Raw genomic sequence first — 19,612 nt, 5'->3', positions numbered from 1 at the left:
CCGGCTCCAGGCACCAGCCCACCAAGCATGTGCTCGCCGCCCTCCCCCCCAGCGCTCTTGCCGCTGGGGGCTCTCCACCCTCCCCCCGGCACTCTGGCCGCTGCGGAGAGCGGAGAGCCCCGGCCGGGCTCTCTGTCCTCCTCCCGGCGCTCTGGCCAGTCGGGGATTGCGCCTTCCCCTGCCACGCTGGCAGGTGGCTTTTTTGCCTAGGGCGGCAAAAAAGCCAGAGCCGGCCCTGACCTTACTCATCTACAAATGATTGCAAGAATTTCTCTGTGTCTGTTTACCTTCTCCCACCTAACTGCATTATTTCCTCCCCTCACCACCACTGTTCTGGCATCTGTGAATGAAATAGTTGGGTGGTTAAAGCATTGATAGGTATTTCATTAATTTAATGTGAATTGTAAATAGGAATTTTCATTTAATTTTCCTATTGAATTCTGGGACTGAAAGATCTGCATTTATGGAGTATTTTTCTTTTTGCATTCGGAGCTTGGACAGCTAAGACTTCAGTTTACATAGAAGTTGTCTGTTTCTTGGACATTCAGCAAGTTCCATTTTTCTTTCACTCAGAGCTCTATAGGAGTGCACTCCTAAGATGATGGTGATCATTTGAAGATCTGGTACTTTTTTATAATGTGGGACTTTTATAAACTGGAGGTAATTTTTTTTTAAGATATCAGAATTTTGTTTGCCTGACTCAAGTGGTTATTTTCTTTGGAAGTGCATACGGTATTTGTGCTTTGTGGTAATGCTGAATTGTAACTAATTCAGTGTGCAAGACTTCCATAAATAATGTCACTAATTAATGTAGCGTTAAGGTTGACTACATTGGCTCATGTCAGTCCAGAATGTCAAATGCACCTGTACATAAGCCTCTAAAAATCTGGAACTATAGAGATAAGATAATGGTCCCATGGGACCACACTGCTACTGCTACACAACTTTAACTCTGCCCTCTGCAATCAGCAATAGGCACCCTGTGACAAAATCTGGCCTTTTCTGTGTTGGGCAGTGTTATTCTGTGTTGTAGCCAACAACATTGTTCCTCTCCATACTTTCCTACTGACGCTTGCTGTGTTAGCTGTAGCTGGATTGATCCAGAAATAAGTTACAGCAGGTTGCCGGGGCTCTGAGAAAAGGTGCAGCTACAGCTAGAGGAAATAAGGATCCCGTTTTCTGGGTGATGGGCAAAGTGGTTGAAAGTAGGTTGTACCGAATCTTAATCTTTATCCTAGTCAAGACAAGGCCTGAGAGTTTTCCCCACGCTATGCCTGTATATGTTGCACACTGTCCTCCAAATATTTGGGATGGGTAGTTATATGATCTCCCCCAGGGACTTATTGGGGCATTGCTGAAAGGGGGCAGAATGCCATGTGGGTGTGCTGATTTAGGAAACATTTCCTTAATCCTGTATCTCCCAGTTTTGGAGGTTTAAGTTTGTTTTACCTTAACTACTTCATGAGGTCATCAGAGTTTTAAATGTAGGTGCACTCAGCTTCTGGAACAGTACATGGCATTGGCAGTCAACCTCTGTTTTAATGACGTTTTGGGGCAGTGAATTTCCCTTGTCTTTTGAGGAAGTAGTGGTAGTGTGGGGGACATAACTGAGTGGCATCTGTATGTGGGGGACAGAAGGGAGAAGGTCTTCCTGGGAACATCTCACCACCACTCAGCTATTAGTTCTGTCCTCCTGGCTGTGCCATGCCCCTACTGGAGCTGGAAGGGTCATATGGAGGGGAGGGAAAGTGGTAACCAAAGGGCTATAGAGCACATCTGCCAGGTGGAGATACCATGGAAGACAGGAGGGTAACCCCAGACTTCTTAATTTACTTCATGGGCTAGTGTAGGGGGACAGGAATTTGCACAACCCACTGCAACATAGCTGTGAATTGCCCCATTCATTTCAATACATGCTCGCTTCCCCCATCTTCAAAAATCTATCCCAGCCTCTGGTGTGAAATATAAATTTTAAGACTAGCTCCCTAAGCATGTGCGTTTCAGGGCAATTAGAATATTAACATCAGATCTTTTGAGTGCAGTTGTAGTTGAGGAACTCCTTAATTAATGACACCAAATTTGAATCACATAGCATACCCGTACCCTTGTTGTGGTATTACCAGTGTTCAAGATAATCTCACTATGTGCGTGGATTTTAGAGTACTTTGAAAATCAAAAGTCCATTCTGTGGAGGCTTTGTCTTGGGAACCTTTTGATCAAATAACCCCGAATTTGTATTGCAAGTTCTCTTCCAGCCTCGATTTTAGCATGCCAATTTTAAGGCAATATACCTCTGCAAATAGATTTTAGAGCACTTTGCAAATTATGTAGCACTCAGGGGATGGGGGAGTGAAGAGGAAGCAAATGGCTGCATTTCTGGAACCCTTGATCAAGTGACTCTCAATTTGCACTACAATAGCTACATTAATTCCTGTTGCTACATACGAGTTTTCAAGACAATCTCTGTACATATTTAAATTGCTCTAAAATTTCCATATTAAAATCAGCTCCTTATGGGAGGGGGCTGTGTCTCAGGAACCACTTGATTAAATGACCTCAAAGATGCACCACTAACTCTAACCCTGGCCCAGTGGAGGTACCATAATTATCAAAACAACATTAGTATGCATGTGGATTTCAGAACACTCTAAAATATTGACTCATAAAGAGAAAGCGCTGTTCTTGGGGCAAAACTTCCAAAGAAGCTCTTTAGCAGCTCGTAACCCAAAGCAAAAGACAGGCAAAAAGTAGTAATGTGTCCAGCAGACATTCTCAGAAATTTGCCAAGGCCAGGACTCAAATACATATTCCTTGGGGTATGCGACTACAGCCTGTTGCCTTCAGCTACCAAGTGACTCCAACATGAGGGCCCCTGTACACACAGTTGTCCACCTTGGAGCAGCAGTCCTGCAGAGTCTTCACAGATCATTCGGTGTAGCACATCGCCCAGGCTCGTGTCAGTTTCTAGAGCTATCTTTAACCCCTAGTAACTTCTAAAAAGTTGCTTCCTCGATGTGGCACTTGATGCTAGCTGAGATCAGACCTAATAGGGTGGTATCAGATGATGTGGACCAGTATAGTAGTTTGAACCACAGGTGTGAGCAAAAAAGAAAAAAAAAGTTAACTGGAAATTATACTGTCAGATTTTTTTTTTAGGGGCACTGTATCTCAGGATCCCTTTGCTCAAATTACCCCAAATTTGTACTACTAACTCTAACCTGGCCCCAATGAGAAGCAGCTATTTTCAAGGAAACCTCAATACATATATGGATGTTAGAGCAGTTAGAGAAATCTGCTGTTAAATGGCAAGCTCATTTCAACCTTAACTACAGTGGTGCTGCCAGCACACTTAAATGAGACCTGAACATATTTGCACACTCAGACCTTCCTTCCTTCACCTTGGGTGGTCTGTTGTTGTGGCTTGGTGACCTTTCCCTTCCCCACCAACATGCCTTAATGTAATATGTTCTAATATGTAACAATGTAATGAGGCTGCTCTATCTCAGTACTTCCTGGTATTGTGAGAGCATATGGGTTTGGGCAACAGGATTTGGAGTACCAGAAAATATTCTGTAGCAGCATATTAGATGCTATAGCAATGAAGGAAAGAGAATAGATAGTGAATGAGTTATAGATGTCCAAAAGCAAAGGAAAGGACTTTATCCCAGGGACAGAGGCCACAAATTGAAATATGTGCTAATGCCTAATATTATATGATATGTTTTGCTCTGTCTAATGAAGCTGAGCCATAATTACGAATTGTCTATTATTTTCATTTGAAGTGGCAAAATTAAGAATTACATTTAAGCTGTATCATTTTTGTTAACTGTTTCTAAATAAAACCTTGAAGATATTTCAGGGTACAGATACTGTTATTAATTCAATGCTGTTTTTAGCATCTTGATTGACTCGTTTTTCAGGACCTTGTTTTTACCATGATTTGGTGAGGTTCCCAACTTTTGAAGCACAAAATGAATTTACAGGGGTGAGAACCAAGCTGCTTTAATGGGTAGCAGGAAAATAATCACATGCATTTATCAGGGGACTTATAATATGATGGCTGGAATGTCCAGAAGTGATGGAAACATTTTCAACTGTAAATTACCAAAATTGGGATTTTAAACTTCCCTTACAGAGATGGCTCTTTAGTTTGGCAAACTGCGCTAAGATAGAGTTAAGTATACTATCAATATACTGTGACATGCATCAGATTTGTAAAAGACTTGTGTTCAAAATACAAAGTGGTGATATAGTGCTTATAAGTTACTACCTTTTATTTTAATGTTTTTTTTACATAGGAGCAACAGCTGCAGCTCGAAAGGAGGTTATTAGGAACAAGATCCGAGCAATAGGAAAGATGGCCAGAGTGTTCTCTGTCCTAAGGTAGGACTTTTTTTTTTAAGTTGCCAGAACGCTGTGTCGTTGCCCAGTTAGTAACTTTTTGATGCTTCAGCATGCCAATCAAACAAGATGCATTGAGCCCTTTTGCAAAGTGCTATCCAGCGTTGTCTGTGAACAGTCAATTGCTAATATTCTGAAATACCAAGTTCCTTCCACAGCACTTCTGTTAAACTTCCTTTAAAATTCTCAACATCCAGAGTTTTTTATTAAGAATCTTTCTCTACAAGTGTACAGTTCACTCTGTTAGCCACTCGGCTATGAAAGTTCAATGCGGGGAGAGTATGCGAGGCATAACACATGTCTCATTAAAGAGGAAGCCTCCTGTCACACTTTGTCACCCATTTCAGTTGCTGCTACTGTGAATATGTTTAAAGATGAAAGCATCAGGTTCATTTAACTAAAACTCCAGGAAATGAACACAAACAATAGCAACTTGTTACCCTTGATCTCCACTGCTCCAATAACACATGAGCAGGAGGAACTAATTGCTGCCTAAAGTTTAGAACTTTCTAGCTGATGTTTCTAAGTAGAATAGAAAACATACGGTACAGTGCTATTCTTACAGCTCTTTCTGGAAAACTCATTTTCTTCATCTCAGCAGAAGGAATTTTTCCCCGTGCAATTCTGCAATTCTTTTATAGCTATTGCATTTAATGCAAAATGTTTGTTTTTTCAAGTGTGTTTCTTAATGTCATTTGATGTGATATTTTTTTTTCAAGTAAGGGGTATGATAGGCAAAAAAACAAATATTTGAAGGCTACGCTCAAGATTACAGATGACGTTAACTGGAATCACTTGATTGTGTCCTGCAATTTACAATGAGTGGGCAGTGTGGGCACAGCTGGTGGCCCATATGTTGCAGACCTCAGAATCAGGGTCTTAAATAGCATATTGAGACAGAGGACTTCGTACCATAACCTCCAAGAGTAGACTCTGTGGCACCCAGCTTATGTTTCTGAGCATCTTTTATCATGGAAAAGGCTTAATAAAAGTCTAGACTAAAACCTACAAAAGAGTTTGATATTGGATGCTCATCTGATTTATTTGGTATTTAATAAATACACTAACAATTTATGCTACATGGTACAGACTTCAAGAGTAACTAATGGTGCTCAGTTGGAGGTGGTTCAATTCTTGTGCACCTAGTCTGACCCCTTAAAGACGTCTGATTTGCAGAGTTTCAACGCTTTCTGAAAACCAGCCTCCTTTTAAATACTGTATTTCAATTAGGGCAAAATTTGAAGCACGCTTGAAAATCCTGGCCTTACATGTACAACCTCTTTCATCACAAAGATTCCAAATTACTTTAAAAGAAGTATATCCACAAGAGATTTCATAGAATCATAGAAGATTAGGGTTGGAAGAGACGTCAGGAGGTCATCTGTTCCAACCCCCGGTTCAAAGCAAGACCAACCTTCATTTCTATTGCCTTCTGCATCAGAGATGGTTGCATTTCTGTATCTCTGGAAGATCACAGCACACTGCATAATGGTACAGAAGGATGGGAAATTGTGGTACCTGATTCTTCAAGCTGTTGAGCATGCTGAAGTTAGTGAATATTGATGGCACTCAGCTCCTTGCAGGAGCAATTCAGTGCTTTTCAGGTCTGGACCTTTAATATCCATAAAGAGCAGACACAACTTTGGTATTGAGGACTATGCCTTTAAGGGCTGAGCTTCCTAGACAGAAAATCTGGGTGGGGCACTATGAAGCTCTTGTTATCCACAGCCAATTAGAACCAGAGTCATAATAAAGCAGATCTGTTGTTAAGCACCGTAAGCACTGAGGGCTAGGTTATCAGATAACATTTTAGGCATGTAGAAAACCACTGTAATCCACAAAACCTGAGTTAGGTGCTTACCCTCCCTATACAATGGTTAGGGAGAGGTAGGTCTTTCAGAATATCACAAAAACCAGCATGCTGGGCAGCTCTCTGTCTCAGCTGGCATGGGCGATGCCAAGAAGAACAATGTGTCCTAAGCCCTGCCCCTCTCAGGGAGATGAGTGCCTAAGTCTGAGCTGCAGGAGGTGCATCCTTCTGCTTGGGATTCTTGACGGAGAGGGAAGAGGAGGAGGACAAAGACTATTTCCCTCATAACCTTTAGCCCTGAGGTTAGGGTACTCACTTGGGATATGGGAGACCGCCCAGTTCAAGCTCCCCCCTCCAGGTGAGGGGGTAAAGATTTTGGAGCAGCCCAAACCACTGGGCTTTAGAGTATTCTGATTTGGGGCTTCCTCAGACTCTCCTGTTGAAGCTGTTCCACTGCGGATAAATAATTTTAAAAGTCATTGGAGCGAGGGGGACTGGATCCTGGTCTCCCACCTCCCAGGTGAGTTCTCCAGCCACCAGGCTACAGAGTCATTCTCATGCTTGCACATGTGTGCTCTCTCTCTCCCCCAAACACTCTTTCATTATTTACAGTGGTGCAGCTAGAGATATCAGAATACCCTATAGAGCAGTGATTAGGGCACTCCACCTGAGAGGTGGCAGATCCCTGTTCAACTACCTTCTCCCCTTCATTCAGAGAAAGGACTTGAACTGAAGGTCTCCTGCATCCCAGGTGAGTACCCTAACCACTGGGATAAAAAGTTATGAGGAATGTCCTCTTAATCCCCCTGGCACCACCTCCTTCTACCAGCCATTTTTGAGTGAGCTCACCTGCAGGGGCCCGATCCAGTAAGCAAACTCAGAGCACACTTACTGGATCAGGCCCCACAGGCAGGTTAGGCAGAGGAATGCCCCTATTTTCCCAATCCATGAATCGCACTGGGGTTTAGGCATCTGGATGCCTAAAGTGAGGCTGCAGCTTGCCTGGCATAGGCACCTAGGGATCTTATACTAGAAAAATGTAGGCAGCCAGTGACACGCTGCTGCAGGCCAGGGTCCCGGCCACCGGCCCTGCTCAGTCCACTGCCCACCTGGGTGAACAGAACCCCCAGCCAGCAGCAGGCTGAGCCAGGCCGCTGGCCAGGACCCCGGCTGGCAGAGAACGGTGGCGGGCTGAGTGGTCTGGGTTCCAGCCGCCGTCCTCTTGCCAGCCGGGGTCCCTGCTGCTGGCCCCGCTCACCTCGCTGCTGGTCTGGGGTTCCAGCCACCTGGCCCCCTGCCAGCCGGGATCCGGGCCTTTGGCCCTGCTCAGACCTCCTGCCGGTCTGGGGTACCAGCAGCCAGCCCAGGGCTCTGCTCCTGGCCTGGTACCAGCGCTCTGCAGCCCTTATCAAAAATTACACTACAATTAGCTTAAAAACTTGAAAACTTAAAAACTTTGTATATTACAGTAATCATTAAAACATGTATAATGTTAATAAATACATAGGTTTGATGAAACAAAGTAGTTGTACTTATGTGCCTGTACTTAATTTGTGTTTTCGATGATTTACCTTCTAAAAAAATCTGGCATGTCTCGCGCCCCCAGAAAGGGCATATTGCATCCCAGGTTAAGAACCACTGCACTAAACTAATCAGATCTGCATTTTAATTTAATTTTAAATTAAGCTTCTTAAACACTTTAAAATCCTTGTTTTCTTTACATACAACAATAGTTTAGTTATATAATAGAGACTTATAGAGACTTATTACTGGCACGCGAAACCTTAAATTAGAGTGAATAAATGAAGACTTGACACACCACTTCTGAAAGGTTGCCGACCCCTGATCTAAACCTTCCCTCCTTGCTGAGGCAGGGCCATCCTTGACAGGTGTTTGTCTAACCTTTTTCTTAAAAACATTCAATGGTGGGTATTCCACAACCTCCCTTGGTAACCTATTACAATACTTAACTATCTTTATAGTTAGAAAGTTTTTCCTAATATCTAACCTAAATCTCAGTTGCTGCAGATTAAGCTGATTACTTGTTGTCCTACTGTCAATGGACACGGAGAACAATTGATCATCATCCTCTTTATAACAACCCTTTACACATTTGAAGTCTGTTGTGAGGTCCCCCCTCAATCTTCTTTTCCCAAGACTGAACGTACCCGTTCTTTTATATTTTCTTCATAAATCGTTTTTTGAACCTTTTATAATTTTTGTTGCTCTCGTTTGGACTCTCTCCAGTTTGTCCCCGTCTTTCCTAAAGTATGGCACCAAGAAGTGGACAGAGCACTCCACCTGAGGCCTCACTAGTGCCGAGAAGTGTGGAATAATTACATCCTACGTATGACACTGCAGTTAACACACCTCACAATGATATTAACCATTTTTTGCAACTGCATCACATTGTTGACTCATATTCAATTTGTGATCCACTATAAACCCCAAGATCATTTTCTGTAGTACTACCACCTAGCCAGTTATTTCCCATTTTGTAGTTACACATTTGATTTTTTTTTTCCTTCCGAAGTGTACTACTTTGCACTTGGCTTTATTTAATTTAATCTTGTTGTTTTCAGACCAATTCTCCAAATTGTCCAGGTCATTTTGAATTCTAATTCTGTGCTCTAAAGTGCTTGAAATCCCTCTCAGCTTGATGTCATCCACAGATTTTATAAGCATACTCTTCACTCCATTAGCCAAGTCATTAATGAAAAATATCGAATTGTACTGGACCCAGGACAGTCCCCTGAGGAACTCCACTAGATGTGTTGTCCTGGTTAGATGGCAAACCATTGATAACTACTCTTTGAATATGGTTTTTCAACCAATTGTGTACTCACCTTATAGTAATTTCTTCTAGACGATATTTCCCTAGTTGCCTCAGATCTGCCACTCCTTTGTGGACATGGGTTGGTAGAGGTCACACTAGGACCTGAAACCACCCCCAATTTCTGGTGTCTTTTGCCCAGGGATCTTCACTTCTACTTATTTAAGTCTCTGCTGCGTCTTAAAACTATTTTTAGCCAGTTCCAAAAAAAGGCTTTTTTAGACATCCAGAAAATCATATACTACTGCACTTCACACACAGTATGAACACATCCGGATCATCAGCTTCTGAGCCAGAATAGCCATAACCTCCTTAGCTATACACCGTGAAGGTGAGTTGACACATTGCCATTTTGACATAACTTGGATAGAAAGCTGCTTTCCACATATGTGAAGCTCATAAAGTATAAGATCCACCTCAAAATCAGGGGTTAAAATGACATTTCACTCTTTTGCTAATTTCCCTAAGAAAAAGTCATCATACAAAGGTAGGTTTAGGATACGTCACATAATGCCACAAGTGCCACCATTTCTACATGACATCAGTGCTTCATGATAGGACCACATAAATAATTTCAAGTGAATTATATTTTTGATCATATTTTTATGGTGGAAATAAAATACCTGAACAGCAAAAGAAAAGGGAAAAGAAGGCTATGCTGCAATTCAGGGTTAGCAAAAAAAATAAATAAATACTGTGTTACAGTAGGTGCTTGAGAAATACCCAATATATTCTTAATTCATCAAAACAGAATTGGCAGGAAAATACTGTGTACAAACACCCTGTAAAGGTAAATCCATAAGAAATATTGGAATCCTTTTCCAAGATCAATCACAAATGAGGCGAAGTGACAATTCAAAACGCAGGTTATGAATTTTCTCTCAGAAATAGATTATCAACTGAGGGCTTTCAACCTTGCTTGGTGTTTAATACCCTTTAATGTGATACAAATGCAGTGTTAATTCTGCTTGACATTCAAACCTTTGCTTGTGCCCTGATTGGAGTATAGAGGAAGAGAGAATCTGACTTGGGTTCTTAAATCATGAAAACAATCTGCATAATCTTCATGCTGTAAGTAGAATCTAAAATGAATATGCTGCAGGGGAGAAAGACAAGCTCTTACATACAGAAATCTATGGGCCTTGCATTATTACTAAACAAAAACAATACTTACTTGACAGCTCTTGGTGTTAGTGGAGAAAAATACATTACCATCTAGTACACTTGGGGCCAAATTCTGCATTTGTGTGTGTGCATTTTGGCTTCCATCAGATTAACATAATTTCACATTTCAAAGAAAAATACATCAAAATTTGCTTCTCTTAAAGAAATTGGGGCAGTTTTCAGTTTTTGCTGTAAGCAAGTATCAATTCAAACAACATTATACTTCTTTAAAGCAATATTGAGATTCTTTTCAAGCTGTTCAGTCATTGTGATGAGGAGTTCTTCCTTATGCTGTTTCTCGTGCATTCAAAATGATACACTTTACACTTCTATATTTGGAAACCTGCCAAACTCACTCCTCAAATTTCCTAAAATGATTTTCCTTGAGTGCATGAACTAAGCTAATTTACTGTCATTGTCACAGTAGCAGTGGTGAAGTTGAGACTAAAACTTCCCATCAACTTAATGCTTTTGCTTATTGCTGGGTACCTTATAATGACTGACAAGCAACTGATTACATCCCTGGCTATTAGTCTAGATGATGGTTAAAAAAAGTCCTGATTTGGGGGAGTGTAGCATAGGAAGGGGTTAAATGTGTTGCTAACAAATGCTATTACTCCTCTCGTCCCACTGCTCCCATGTTGATGGCTTAGAGAAGGGGTGGCCAAACTTACTGACCCTCCGAGACACGTATGATAATCTTCAGAAGTTTGAGAGCCGGGGCTTGCCTGCTGAGGCTTGGGGCTTCTGCCCTGCAGGAGGCACCTACCAGGGCTCGGCTTCAGCCTTGCACCTGCTGAAGGCCTGAGTCCCGGCAGGTGCGCCCCGCGGTGCTAAGGCCCCGAAACCCACCTCCCCGCTGGGCAGAAGCCCCTATCCCACCACCCTGCTATAAGGCAGAGTTCCCGAGTTCTCTTCCCTCCCCCACAGTCAGGTAGGTGGAGAATGGGTGGGGGGGCACTCCACGAGCTGCACTTTTAACTGTAAAAGAGCCGCACGTGGGTCGCAAGCCAATTTGGCCACCCCTGGTTTACAGCAACATTACAGTGTCTCTATATATTTGCATACTTACTTCTACAGGGCCAAGTTACATTATTAGCTGAATAACAGCCCACATCCAGTACTGTGCAGAGGACCTGGGCAAGACCTATACGCCACTTGAAACCTCAAGTAGAGCATACGTGAGACTTCAGTGGTGCCTCATGCAGGCCCTTTGCACAAGGGTGAATTTTGCCCCCTGGAAAGACAGCCTAAACATTAAAACGGCACTAAGATGAGGATGCAACTTGTATTGTTGCATTATTACTAAACAAAAATTTTCCTCAGTCCAACCGCTTGTGTTCCAATCCTAGAAAAGAAAAAATACTGATTTTCTTTTTCCCCTCTACAGAGAAGAGAGTGAGAGCGTGCTGACACTGAAAGGTTTGACTCCAACAGGAATGCTGCCCAGCGGTGTACTCTCTGGAGGGAAGCAAACTCTGCAAAGCGGTAAGCATGTTTGTCTTTGTGTGCCATTACATGTATGAAACGATAGACTGAACTGCAGATGCCAAGGAAAAATAATCACAGTCTTTCAAAGGAAAAAATTAAAGTACAAAATAAAACAGATGGTTTGTAGTACTTGCTCATTTGTGAGTAGTTCTTATAAGGCCACTTTCCAAGACTACTTATGTCCCACTGATTTTCAGAGAGAGAAATCAGAAAATAAACTTTACAAACATGATAAATCAGCATTACCTATAAAGGTACTTTCAGTTCACACAGTTCATAGAAGAAAAAAAAAGAGACTATAAAAACTCTTTTGCTATTTGCAGTACTGCAGATTCAGCATAAATAATGGCAATCAAACTGTATTCTGTCTATCTTCTCCTTCCTCATTGAGAATCACCAACAAAAATAGTTCTAGAATTGGAACTTATCTTCTGACGATTCTAAATGATGATGTAAGAGGTACATAAAAGAAAGCAATTTCACAATCTGCATGAATCTGAAGTAAGGGATTTATTAATACTCTGGTCACTATGTATGCAAGCACAATACACTTTTTCTTTCCAATTTTATAGCAAGGCATGTTACAGGTATATTGTCAGTATGTAGCAGGGATACATTTGATGTAATATTCCTCTTGGAATTTGGAGTTGCAAAAGAGTGTTTAACATTACTATATGCTCTCTTTTTTTTGTTGATTATCATTCAATATATGCCAGGCACCCAAGAATGTTTTATATTTCTATAGTATAGTTCTGTTGTCAATACATGTGAGAAATGGAAATTCGCTTTATATTTTTAACACAATCTCAGCCTCTTATTTTCCTGTTTCCTTCCTGGAATATTCTTTCTCTTTGTATTTTTCCCTTTACTGTCTCTTTTCTCTTACCTAGAAGATTCAGGTATTCTGTGGTGTGTTTTTTTGTTTGTTTGTTTGTTTGTTTGTTTGTTTTTGGGTGGGAGGAGGGGAGAAGGTTGTAACTTGTGTGTTACACAGAGAGTAATGTTCTGCTTTGAAAATGCTGCAATATGATTCACTAAAATGCTCATTTCAGTAGAATTATGGTCTTTATCCAGGCTCTTCTCATTATCGTTTCTTTAGACTTGTCAGAGAATTTGGTCCAAGCAAAATGTTATTGTCATCCAGTGAAAAAATTAGGAACCGAACTAACTTAGAATATTGCCAAAAAATTCTAGTTAAAATGGCTAAAAGGAAAATCCCCTCATACTGCAGCATTCTGGCTTAGTAAAACATTCCTATACACAAACCATTACATTAGTTAACACAGAGTACACCATTCACCAACTATTCTGATACCTACACAGTTTGTTAGCACATTTTCATAGTACTATATGTATTAACAGAAAATTTGACGAATAAGTTCTGTGGAAGTACACATTTTAGTAGTTACTATTTATTTCTAATGTGTCGGTGCTACTTTGGATCCAGTTACTCATCTTAATTTCTAACCACAGTCATTCTATTTCTTTTCGTTTTTGTTTCATTTTTGTTTCTATTTTTCAAGTCCCTTGATTTACCATCCTCTTACTTTTTACCCTGCAAGATATAGGCTCACTGTGGTGTGTGTGGATTCCCATGGGTGACTTCTCCATGCAACAGGATGACAATATACATCTCTTAGCATTGATCTCAAGCTATATTTAACATAACTACAAAAAAAAATACTTTTTTATTTAAAAAAATCATCTCAAGTTGAAGAAAAGGGGAAAAGCTAAAAGCTTTGACTCTTAATCCGTTTTCTAAAGTAGTAGTCTTTTTATCAACATTTCTTAATAAATATCTTGGCTGTGCCATATAGATTGCATTTCCTGCCCACTTCAGCCTCTGAGTCTCTGGCTGTAAGAACAAATTCAAACTGACTGGTTATTTTTAATAGGGATATTTTTTTAAAAAATTGATCAACAACGGTGTACATTACAGAGTAGCAACCGCCTAACCATAAAAGTTTCTTTTCTGACCAAACTGTTATTTTTTTTGCTACCAGCAGCCTTAAATTTCATATATATCCCTACAGTGTGTTAAATACCATCTGATTTAAAATGTTAAAAATGCTTGGATTTCCAAGATGATGGTATAATGAGGGAGGTATGCAGATAGAGCTGGGACATGCATTGATACTGAGCTAACTTGCAAGTAAAAGAGACACAGTTTGTATTAACCCTCTGTCTTATTGTTTTGGTTTTTTAAGTCAGGAAAGAGAACAAATGTTTATATTACAAGTTGTAAATTTTGCCCTTTTCTCTTAAATGACATTTCACTCCTGTGCTGTACTAATAGCAACAAGTTTTCTCCAAACTGAGATAATAAATGGTGTGAATTTCTTCTGCTGGCTTTATGCCATTTCCCTCCCGCCCTTTTTGACACATTTTTTTGGTAAATGCTGCAGTAGTTTTACAGCACACTGTGTAGGTCAGATGCACAATATGGAAAATATTTTTGTCAACTTCTTTGAGTAAAAAGAAAATTTGTCAAATTTGTTTTTTCTTAAAGTTTAATTTGTGAATCCTTCAGCTTTCCAAAACATTTTCTACAGCTCAAACCAGCCTGCAAACTAGACTTTTTCTGTTCCTTGTATGGCATTTCTGTGTTGTCTTCTGTGCCGAAATCCAGCACTTACAGTAACATTAGTTATTAGCTCCTTTGCTATTCACTGACTTGTTCTTAGCGTTAAAATCCTCTGCTCATTTTTCTCATTCGTTTTGCTACCCCCTTTCTTCCCTTCAGCGACTGTTGAGGCTATTGAGGCTGATGAAGGTAAATTGGCCAGTCCCCTTTCTGTTGTTGCTGCAACAGATAAGGGCTCTGCTGGGTGTATTCATTTTGCTGTAGCTTGTACAGAGTGTGTGGGTGTGGGCTAACAATTGTGGCTCGGTATTAACCAAAGTATACTTGCTTTAAAGGGGAAAGTCTTTTGTTGTGGTTTTTTTCTTAAAGGTACAATGATGTTCTAATTTGTGTACATTGAAGTAAGTACTGAGTAGCGTCACAAGGGGACGAGGGGACTTTTAGCTGAAAGAGACGGGGACACGGCAGCTGTTAGTAAATGCTCTTTGACACATAGCGCATAAGCTGTATTCTTAGGGCTGAATCATTTCTCTGCCTCAAATCATTTTCTGCTATCATTGATAAAGAAGAAAACACGCAACTTTATAAACGTGGTTGGGGGTGGCGGGGCTGAAGTCACTAGTAAAAAAATAATTTTGAATGGTTCTTTGTTACAGTTCAACATGTTTTTTATGTCTCTCTAAAAAGTAAAACAACATGAGACATTTGTCTGCAAGATGTCCGTTTCTTCTGGTAGTGTCAGTTAATGTACTGGGTATTTATATTAGAGCAACCATTAGCACCAGCACCATCTAAGCTACAGATCTAAAAAGACTGGCTGCCTCGGAAGATTTATGAATGCTCAGTATTGCAAACTTTGGTGCTTTATTGATGATCCTTTTAATTTAATCCACATGCAATTTTATTAACCATACTGTTAATATCTAACTTTATATTTAAATATGTATATACAGTATGCAATCAGTAATAAAAGTTTTGGAAGAAGAATTTCAAAGTTCCCCTTTAAAACAAAATTCTTTTCAGTTGTATTTTGTTCTTGCCCCCCTAAAAAATAGTTGACTTTTTAGCAAAAAACAAAATCTCATTGTCATGGTATTTTAGTATGATGATAAAAGTGCCTTTTTTGGCCATTTGAATTTGTTTTTGATCTGTATAAAGCAGGGAACATAATTGTAGAACAAAATAAGTAAGAGAAAATACAACTGCTTTCTAAATAGCAGTGAGCGAGCTGCTATTTATGTTGGAATTATCTATTCCTATTGGCAAATTCTAATCTGCAGTGTGCATTCTCGTTGACAGTTTGGCTGTTTTCTGTGATTTCTGTGACTATGTGTCGTGTTTGGTATACTCTCAGTGTCAAGTGCTAATACTCGTTGTCTGACCAGCAACTACAGCAGAGCACATTCCTCAGCACTAAGGTTTATAATATGTCTGCTTGAAATAAAACTGATTGAATGCAAGCCCCATTCCAGGAATATTCATTCTTCAAGTTATTCCTTCATTTGCCATTATCACTGGGTAGCCACTCTAGCCATACATATTTTTACTAAATAAAGCAAACAAATGCCAGATAAAAGGTTATTTCCCCTTATAAGCTAAAAATAGCATCACTGTAGTTGTTCACCAGGGCCTGATCCTGTGAGATGATCATCACCCACAACTCCCAGTGGGCTGAGCACCTTGAAGGGTCAGGCTGCAGAAGAGGAGACAAGATTTCCAACTTAACACAGTTTAACCCATCCATTAAACTTTTCTTAAGGGTTTGGCATTGGTGTTCATTAGACATATTTATTTTGGGGGTGGAATTAAAGAAGAAGCTTTGCTGTGGGCCTTGCCCTCTTTCCACTTTTCCTCCCCCTTTAATTGAGTAATCACCATTATGTTAAATTAGTATATGTTAAAATAGTATATGCAAAAAAAACCAGGCACATCAAAGTTTACTTGAAATATGAAACATCCATTAAATTGGTTAAAGAAATTAATCCTGAGGAACAAATTAGTGCACACACTTGCACAGGAATGGTTGGCAAAATTTCAGCATGACAGCTGCTTTCCACGCTCCCCACAAAATTCAGTGAGTGGTATGTTGGTACCAGGGACTTATTTGTAAGAGATACTAAGAAGAAAAGTGCTAGCTGCTTCAGAGTTGGGAGAGGATGCTGAATTTACAGAAACTTTTCTTTTTGGTAGGGTATGGTTCTGTTGGGTCAGATTGGGAGGGGAAATGTTTATCTCTCAAACTGCTTTATCTTGTTGTCCCGGCGAGTTTGCAGGTTCCTGGTACTAACACACTATCTCTGCTATATGGCATGTTAAGGTAGAAGTATAACAAAAACGCAACCAACGTTCTGGAAATACGGTAAATTGATTTGATTTTGAATAGATGAGAAAAAGGCACGGAAGGCTACAATAAGTTCTATTAATGGTTGCGAACAACTCTTTGCCTACATTGCCTTTTTCTCTTCTGTTTTAAATAGATGTATCTTCAAAAATAAGTCCTGTAATATAATAGTTGTATCAGATTCTAAAGATACTTTTGCGTAATCTGTGGACACCTGCTGAGATCAATGAAAATGTACTTGCTGAAGGACAGATTCATTGACTTTTTAAATTCAGTTATTGGGTCCTATGCTGATGTATTTTCAACATTAAGAGGAACAAATATGCCAGAAGACTATTTTTAGTCCATGTCATACTGAATTACTCCAGTTTAACCAAATTACTTTCTAGGACCCATGTGATGACAGGGAAAGTTACTGCTCTTGAGTAACACATGAGCAGTTCATCCGTGATTAATAAATTGTAAGGCATTCCAAAAGGATTATAGAACTATCCCTGTTTGATATCTTTAATGTGTATCCATCAAATTGATCACTCTGTGCCATACATGATTTCTGATTGGCACAGTATGTAAGTCTTTATTCAGTCCTTACTCCAAAAATAAGTCCTTGAAAGTCCATGGGATCTTTGCCAGAGTAAGGATGCTAAGGTTGGACACAATGTTTGTAAGGCTTTAATTTATTACAACAAAGTATAGATAGATAGATGTTTTGCCTTGAGCAATGCTCATAATTACAAATTGTAGCTTCATGTCAGCTTCATAATATTTTAAGCCAAACTCAAGTGGACAAAAAAAAAAATAGAATTTAATCTTGTTGAAAGACATTTGGTTTGCGAGAGACATTGGTTGTTAATTTTTCAGTTTTTTCTAAATACGGTAAGAAGTCTATTGTGGTGTCAGATTTTTGTCATTTTGTTCATCACAATGGGGGAATTTCTCAGCTATTGACTGTTGATAAATTGATAAAATACCAACAGTTTGACTTTGCTAACTTCCTTCTTTTTTTTAATAATCCTTTATTTAGCTATCAAAGGATTCTCACCACAGCATAAGATCACTAGTTTTGAAGAAGCCAAAGGCTTAGATCGAATTAATGAGAGGATGCCTCCACGCAGAGATGCCATGCCATCTGATGCCAACCTTAACTCCATCAACAAGGCAATCTCCTCAGAGACTAATGGCACTGACAGCAATGGCAGTAATAGCAGTAATATTCAGTGACCACTTCCTGTTTTTTTTTAGCTGCAGGGCATGATGGGATTGCTGCACATCAACAGTTGGATGTTCTTGCCTCTGATAATAGCTTACTTGCTCTGGGAGCCAGGTGTTGGAGTCAGTTTACAATATCATCTAAGAGGAGATAGTAAACTTTATTTTGGTGGGTGGGGGGTGGGGGCCAAACACCTCCTTTGGATATGCCTTTAAAATGCTTATAGAAATATGAAAGCTAATGCTGGTATATATTGCAAAGTTAGGGGAATTGAACATGTTTTCCTACTGCATTGGGAACTTCTAGATATGTTACTGAAAGGCCTTTTATTATGTTACTGGACATGAAAACTTTGTCTAATTTCTTACTAACTATTGTACGTTTACAGTTGCAGCACTAAATATGGATGACATCAAAACATTTTTAACAAAATGATGTACAAACTAAATAAGGACTATTTATTGATAATGTTTTGCTACTCTTGTCAGACAATGGCTATAAAATAAATTAGGCAGTCTTTAAAAATATAAAAACAGAATGTTGCAAATTTGTTAAAAATGCCAAAAAAGGAAGAAAAAAAAAAAAAAAAAAAAGAGAGAGAGAGACAGTTTAATTTTGTACAGATTATGCTTACCTCAGGTTTCTTTAGTGTGCTTCAATGCCCTTCTTTAAATATAACACTTATCTTACTAATTTGGCAGCAAATATCTTTTTCTTCAACTTTAAAAAAAAAAAAACTGGAATAATGCTAACATTTATCTTTTTTTTTTTGCTGTTTATATTTAGGGTTTTTTTGTTTTTTGGGGGGGCAGTTTTTCGTAAATCAAGTCTTGGTTGTGGCTTGCTGAATTTAAATATTTATGAGTGGTGCATTTTTAAGTATAGTGAACAAGACACCATATTAAGTGCAGTGAAAAGCATCTATATTCTGTAAAAATCTGCCTATGCATGTTTTTTAAGGAAAAAAATTGGCTGTATAGGCCTGTATGGGACTGTAATGCGCTTAGTGGTCTGACTTATACTGGAAATGTATGTATACTGGCGTACTTTATATTCTCTAAAAAAAAAAATGCTTAATGCCTTTGAAATTTTGTAATCAAAAAGAGCTTTGAAAAATCTAAGGGGGAGAGTATTCTTAAAAAGTTTTTAACATAAGCTTGTCAGTGCACATATAGATGGTTAGCATGTTTAGCAAACCTTGTGAAATTTAAATAAGTTTGTAGTTACATGTGAAACTCTAAATGCATGATAACTGTTAATGTCATAATGGTTTAGTCATTTTGTTATGTTCTGTCATGTGCCACAAAATGTGTAATTTTTTCACTTTTTTCCCTTTGTATATCAGTTACGGGTTACAAATGGTTCATTCTAAAAAAGAAAAATGAAACAAAACAGTCCATTGATATTTTTTAACAATTGTATAAGTGCCCAAGTAATTCACTACAGCCTACAGCCTTGCCTTTGTAATTTGACTTCTGAAATGTTGGCAATCAAAGCATGCACTTGTAACAATGAAAAAAGCATTTTATATTACTACTCAATAAAAATGTGCATGAATTTAAGGTGCTTTTCTCTCTCTGGCTGAATCTCTCAAGTTTGCAAGCATCCATGCTCCTACACACACCTTATTCTCATTGTTTCCTTTTTTTTTAATACAGGAGAAAAGACATCCATTTAGGAGAAAAAAGCCACAGGATGTTTGAAACTTCTAGTGAAAGGTCATCTTTTTACTAAAGACAAAATAATTTATTACCAAGTCGTTTCAGAGTTATCGGACA

At 39.3% G+C, this 19,612-nt stretch overlaps 1 protein-coding gene across 3 annotated transcripts in view; it reads left to right on the top strand.

Moving 5' to 3' along the window:
- Positions 1-19,400, top strand: part of PPP3CA (protein phosphatase 3 catalytic subunit alpha) — a 306,754-nt gene extending 287,354 nt beyond the window's left edge. For 2 of the 3 annotated variants that reach the window (XM_034770986.1, XM_034770988.1), the window contains 4 exons: positions 4,299-4,383; positions 11,599-11,696; positions 14,443-14,472; positions 17,649-19,400. In XM_034770986.1, the coding sequence (XP_034626877.1) occupies positions 4,299-4,383; positions 11,599-11,696; positions 14,443-14,472; positions 17,649-17,845 (410 nt within the window). In that variant the 3' untranslated portion in view covers positions 17,846-19,400. The remainder of the gene's footprint in view (positions 1-4,298; positions 4,384-11,598; positions 11,697-14,442; positions 14,473-17,648) is intronic. The other variant, XM_034770987.1, reaches the window with a different exon arrangement.
- Positions 19,401-19,612: the final 212 nt, after the last annotated feature.

The sequence above is a fragment of the Trachemys scripta genome, chromosome 5, assembly GCF_013100865.1.
Source record: "Trachemys scripta elegans isolate TJP31775 chromosome 5, CAS_Tse_1.0, whole genome shotgun sequence".
Classification (NCBI taxonomy): domain Eukaryota; kingdom Metazoa; phylum Chordata; order Testudines; family Emydidae; genus Trachemys; species Trachemys scripta.
This window is presented reverse-complemented; position numbering and strand designations above follow the sequence as displayed.